The following is a 6233-nucleotide window of genomic DNA, read 5'->3' as shown; positions in this document are numbered from 1 at the left end:
GAGTGAAAGGTTGAATCGTTTGCTCTTTCTGTTGGTCATCAGAAACAGTAATGTGCAGTATTTTCGAGACAATACAAATATTACGTTCACAACCTTGTCAGTGTCACAGCTGACTCATGGAGATAACAAGCTTTGCTGTTGCATGTCTTCTCCCTAAAGACATGTGAGGAAAACTGCAGATGTCTCAGTTTTGTCAGATTAGCTTGTCGGTAATAACATGGGTCAGATGTGCTGCCTTCAGATTAGAGACGGATACTCTCAAGGGAAAATAACATTTTTGTTTGTTGTGGGAAAGAACCACGTGCAAGTGGAAATATTATATTCCTCACTACCACACGGATAAACTGTACTAAAGTGTACACTGACAAATACACTGTGTACTGAGATGTAGAGGCCCGAAGATCTACACAGTGTTTCCCTTATACAGAATTAATTTGTAGTTTATAACCAGCGCTAAACATAAAGTTCTAAACATATAAAATATATCTTTTTTTTGTTTGTTGTTGTAGTAGTAATAATAATAGTGGTATAGTGTACAAAAGAACTGCCTGAAGAAACAGAAACTAAATTCCCTCCAGTCTGTAGTGACTGCTCCCTTCAGAGCAAGACAGCATCTAAATGTATTGTAATATACAGTGTACTAATAACTGAGAGGCAGGAATGAGGAGATTTGTTTTACATTTAGAAATTTGTAGAGGTGCTTAACCCTGTCACAGGATACAGGCTGGGAACTTGTTGTCACAATTTTGTTTTATAACTGCTCTTTGAAACATGAAGAGGATACTTTAGTTAGAAATTTGAGGTATTCTAATTAAAACAGATGCTTTTTTCAAAAGGGTCAAGTATTTAAAAAGGTGTTAGTGGGAATGATGGCCTCATCTTACTGGTAAATGTGTTTTTTTTTTTCACAGTGACTTTAATTATATAAAACTAGATTAACTAGAATTACTGCCTGGCAGATATGCCTCTGCCAACCAGTTAGGTTGCAGGAAATATGGTCATAATCTCCCTTTGACCATTTGGATATAAAATGTCATCATTTTATCACCTTATCATGTTACACATTTGTGTTAAATTGAGTCATGAAGTGCTCAGTAACCTTGACCTTTGACCACCACATTCGAATTGGTTTATCGTTGGGTCCAAGTGAACGTTTCATATTTCTCATGGTGTTTGTGAGATATCAGGTTCAGGAGAATCGGACGCACAAACTGAAAACATAATGCCTTGAGCATCATCCACTTATTGAACATGATATCTTGGATAATAGGCCCTGACCTTACCCTATATAGCTGAATGACATCTGGGCCAACTGTTTCACAGTCTCTATATGTTTCCATAACATAGTTGCTATCATAGCTCATAATTGGACATCTGTAATGCTTTGATAGATCTTTCCACCTTACATTATGCACACTCCTACATTTAACTACCTTTATCTACATCACCTATATCTGCATGTTCTACTCTGCTCCCATCTGTAGGCAAATACAAGTTAACTAACCAGGTGTGCTCCTTCACATGTGATTTTATATTAATCATGGAGTCTGTGCAGTGAATGAGCCAACACCACAGCAACAAGTGTCAAACATGGGTTTGACTATGTGATAGGACTTATTGTGGCTATCAAGTTAAATCTGGACTCGTGTTTGTTGTTGTACAAGCCACGTTTTCTATCATCCTATCCTCCGTCAAAACTGTATCCCTGAAACAAAGTGCCCTATGGTGTCTACACAATTTAAATGTGTGGACCTCAGAGCTAAAGGAGTTTCCAGATTTGCCTGTGCGCAGTTAATTGGCATCATCCAACCCCTGTGGGAGATCAAGTGCCTGGCGGATAATGGACCTACAGGGAACCAGAGAAGGAGTGGAAGCTTGCAAGAAGTACCATGGCTACAACGTATGTATTTTGAAAAAAAATTGGAAGCAAAGAGGAAATGCAGATTCCAAACAAGGCATACAGAGCAGTGTGGGAGTGGAGAGGTTTTTTTTGCCTACTTTCAATGTTTCCCTCAGGTTTGGGAACTGTGACAATCTTTAATATGTGTGTCAGACACCATAACAGGGTATATGTTGAGGGAAAATCATAAATGCCCAGAGCCAGCTGGGCCTCAGGGTCTTGTCAGTGGTGAGCAACAGTATCATATCACATCTGGTTTTTCATTTTTAACATGTCCATTAGTGCAGCTTTAAAATATCTCTTAACACATAAACACGCACCCCTCACTGTATGTTGGAAGTTTACTGTACTGTTTCACTCTTCCAACACTAATGTAGCTTCATCATCTGATCCTGAAATTGGCCTGTAGCAGTTTTATACATGATTTGACCATTTTGTTCAGCTTTCAGTTCTGTGTGTTTTACTTTTGTTCATCTTCTCCTTTGTTGAAATATTCAGATGTGAGGGATGCATGAGATATGAATGGATATACAGTTAAGTAATTGCTGCTACTATGGTGATGACTGTCCTTTTGCAGTCTTGTTGGCAATAACATGATGCTAGTCATCATCCTCACTTGAAATAAGCGAATTATAGAAAGTGAGTCTATAATTTGCATGTCGACTACGTGAGAATCCAAACATGTCCCCATCACTTTAAATGCATTACAACAATTCTTATATCTATTTTTGCTGTTAAGATTAAAAAAAAGACCATTTCAGCTAGTTTAGAAATGTTTATCTATGCTGTTTCCTGGACAAATGAATTATGAGCTGTATTATGAAATATACTGCAGTCAGCATACTAATATAGTCTCTGACAATCCATGATTTCCAGCAGCATGACACAGTGTGTAAACAGTCACAATGGTGGAGTGTAATCCATTTTGTCCTCTACATGGATCTTTAGATGTGTGTTTAAGTTGCTCTTCCTTTTGAAGCTTTTCCCACACACCATGCAAAGATGGGGTCTCTCCCCTGTGTGTGTCACCATGTGCGTCTCCATGTCGCCTTTCCGGTTGAAGCGGCGACCACAGTCGGAGCACTGGTACGGTCGTTCCCCCGTGTGGATCCTCATGTGCAAAGTCAAAGCTCCCCTCTGCCTGAAGTTCACACCACATTCCTTACACTGGTACGGCTTCTCACCCGTGTGGATTCTCACGTGGTCTTTCAAATGGCTCGACTCTTTAAAACGTTTCGCACACATGGGACAAGTGTGTCTCCTCTCCCTGGTGAGATTGTTCACATCTTCCTCCACCCCAATACTCTCTCCGTCCTCGCTGCACAAGATGGAGTTTTTCCTCTTCTTTCTTGTTTCTGTAGGTACGAGCGCCTTAATCCATTCTCCGTTCACCACACCATCTTTATTCTGACCATATTCACAGTGATTTAGGAAGTAGAAGGGTTGAGATGCTCTGGTCAGTCTGAACAATTTGCAGCCTTTTCCATCAGCGTCTCTTCTCTGTTCCTCTGCTTTGTGAAATGTTTTGTTGCTCATAATCTGGCCGTGGGTCAGGCTACAAGAACGAGGCTCATCATAATCACTTTTCTCTGACTGAAGATAGAGTTCATACTCATGGTCTGTCTCTCCCCGAGGACTAGATGGTGTAAACTTTTCCACTTTGATCTGAGGGGGATCGGGGTCATCATGGTCCTGACAGAGGCTCCAGTCTTGTTCAGTGTACTGCTGCTCATCAGGCCCATCCTGCTCATGATGAGTGATTTCAAGTGGATCTACAAGGAAGAAGGTGTGAAAATATTCTAAATTTTGCAGATAATGCACAGTTTTTAGTGTTGCGTCTGCTGTAGCACACGGGATGAACACAAAAACTAGAAACTTTGACCCAGTCTTCTCCTCACCTTTCAGGGTTTCTCGTCGCAGTCCAGAAGACTCTGGATTTCTTCCACTGGGGACCTCAGCCTCCCTGGTTGGTGCAGATGTTATAAACTCATCAGCATCAGGCTCAGCTTTGATATCTGTTCTCTGTTCAACAGTTAATATTCTGTAGAGGTGTGAGTGTGGCTCCTTGTCACCTTCTCTTTTCATAAGCTCAGGAGACGCCTCCTTATCACAGACCTGATGAGCTTCTGAATGACATGAGAAACAGAGAGACTGGGCATCAAAATGTACTCTAGATTCACATTCAAATCTAAAATGAATCATGTTCATATTGTTTTATGTCATATTTGTTTATGAAACATCCTTATAAAATAACTGTTACTGTGACCCACAATTTGACAATATCACAAAACCTGAAGTGGGCTGCAGCCTCATCAGGGAAGCTGCAACTCCTCATCTTTGATTATCAAACGCTAAATAACAAACGATGAGTCTTAGCCTTGTTTATCGCCGAGTGAGAGCATTTCATCCACACAACCTGATCTGTGTAATCTGACTTCATGCCGCAGCAGCAGTGATAGCAGGTGATCTATCTCCTGCTTGGATCGGCCGATCTCTTCCTGGTGCTCGGTCAACGTTTTCTCCACCGCCCCGAAGATCTCCACAGCCGCCGCCGTCAGCCGCTCACAGATGAAGGCGTTCAGATGCTGCAGAGTGCCCATGTCTGTTCGCTCTCTGGTTTGGCCTTTTCTTAACACATCTCTGGGCGTGACTTCCCTGCTGTGAACGCTGTCAGTCAGTGGTGATTTTTAAAAGGCCGATTTATAGTTTGCTCCTGCTGATCACACACAGGAGGCTGAGGCTGTTCTCAGTTCTGCGTTCACTTCAGGTGCTCACGGAAATATTGGCACTGGCTTTATAGGCCACCCGTAGAAAAAGCGGTTTGACTCATAGACTGTATATTTGACTGTTAGGAAAGCACCAACTTGCATTATCAAGTTTTTTTTCTTTTATTCCACAGCATTTAGACACGTTAATAGATGTCAAATGAAAAGCCTAAGTCATTGTTTGATACCTCTAGTAAATTTGTGCTTCTCACGTGTTACCATTGCATTAGTACGGAGCCCCTAAAGTCCCAAAGGGTCATGTTTTTTTCATATTGTGCGCACAAGTTCATTGTTATCTTTGTCGTATTTTTTAGTCCTGTCCAGCTCTTTCACATCAAACTAGGAAAAACAATTTCTAGTGAATGAAGCCTTGTTGAAACAGGAAATGCTCTCTCCATTTCCACAAAGTTGGTTGCATACACATTGTCTAAAATATAGTGTATATAGTGTATGCTGTAGCATTAAGATTGAATTCATTTGAACTAAAGGGCGTAGGCTATAGCCCAAACCATAAAAAGCCCCAAAGCAAACGTAGACAAAAGTATGTGGACAGGAGTGTATTATGACTTTAGGAAATTTTTTTCTAGTGGACACAGAGGTGAATCCATTAAAGACAAATTCTTCCAAATTAGAAATACCGATGAGAGCCATGAATGCTGTATCTATATTCAGGAAGGCAAACACAGGTACTTCAACAAAAATGTATTGAACAATTTACATGGTTATGGTATAGCTATATATGAGCTACCATTGCCCGACAACTGGGTGATTTACAGCGTCATCGACAGGAACATCACCATTTATCAACCACATGTTAACTTCATCAATGAATTAATTGACACTCAGCATCTTGGCTTTATACCATAGTTCATGTTTTTCAGCTTCTTCACCCGGCAGCAAACGACCTGCATATTTTGTGCTGTAAGCATTAAATAAACCCTTTATAAACACACGCGCGCGCGCACGCACCATTCATACAGTACATACATACAGTATATATTATAACGTATATAGCAGTATAGCACAGTATACAGTATCTCTCGCTCTCTTACTCGCAAAAAGTAAAGGGGGATTAATTGTTGCTGAGCACACAGAGTGGATGCTGTGTAGTGTTGTTATGGAAGGGTTTTCAGTAGTTTGTGTTTCCGTAAAAAGAAACCAAAACCTTCAAGATGATCCGTGGAAATAAATCAATCTGTTACACTTTAAGAGGACAACAGGCGAAATTCGTGTGTGTGTGTGTGTGTGTGTGTGTGTGAGTGTGTGTGTGTGTATATATATATATATATATATGTATAAATCAAGTCTTTGCATCAAATTTCTTTTTTCATTATAGTACATTTTTGGATATACCATGTTCTAAATAAAGCTCCACCGTCTTCCATCGGCTTGTAAATACGTTTCAACATGGTGACAGTAAAGTGACAGTACAGTACAAATATCTGCTGAGATTTAAAGATGGCCTGGATGTTGAATAAAACCTCAAAATTAATACTCAACATTTGTTACATGATGTCATGCTTTATTCTTGAAATTGCGTCAAAGAGAAATGAAAGTCAAGGAAACAA

At 40.2% G+C, this 6233-nt stretch overlaps 1 protein-coding gene across 1 annotated transcript; it reads right to left on the bottom strand.

The window, feature by feature from the left end:
- Window positions 1–1885: 1885 nt before the first annotated feature.
- LOC111670915 (uncharacterized) lies at window positions 1886–4650 on the bottom strand. The gene is made up of 3 exons (XM_087179760.1): window positions 4317–4650; window positions 3799–4026; window positions 1886–3672 (listed from the first exon to the last, which is right to left on the bottom strand). The coding sequence occupies exons 1-3, from the start codon at window positions 4498–4500 to the stop codon at window positions 2801–2803; spliced, it is 1284 nt and encodes a 427-aa protein (XP_087035886.1). The 5' UTR covers window positions 4501–4650; the 3' UTR covers window positions 1886–2800.
- Window positions 4651–6233: the final 1583 nt, after the last annotated feature.

This window comes from Seriola lalandi, unplaced genomic scaffold, assembly GCF_002814215.2.
Source record: "Seriola lalandi dorsalis isolate HSWRI2012SDOR001 ecotype SW California unplaced genomic scaffold, Sedor1 jcf7180002054864, whole genome shotgun sequence".
NCBI classification, from domain to species: domain Eukaryota; kingdom Metazoa; phylum Chordata; class Actinopteri; order Carangiformes; family Carangidae; genus Seriola; species Seriola lalandi.
The sequence above is the reverse complement of the archived record's forward strand: the minus strand, read 5'-3'. Positions and strand labels throughout refer to the sequence as shown.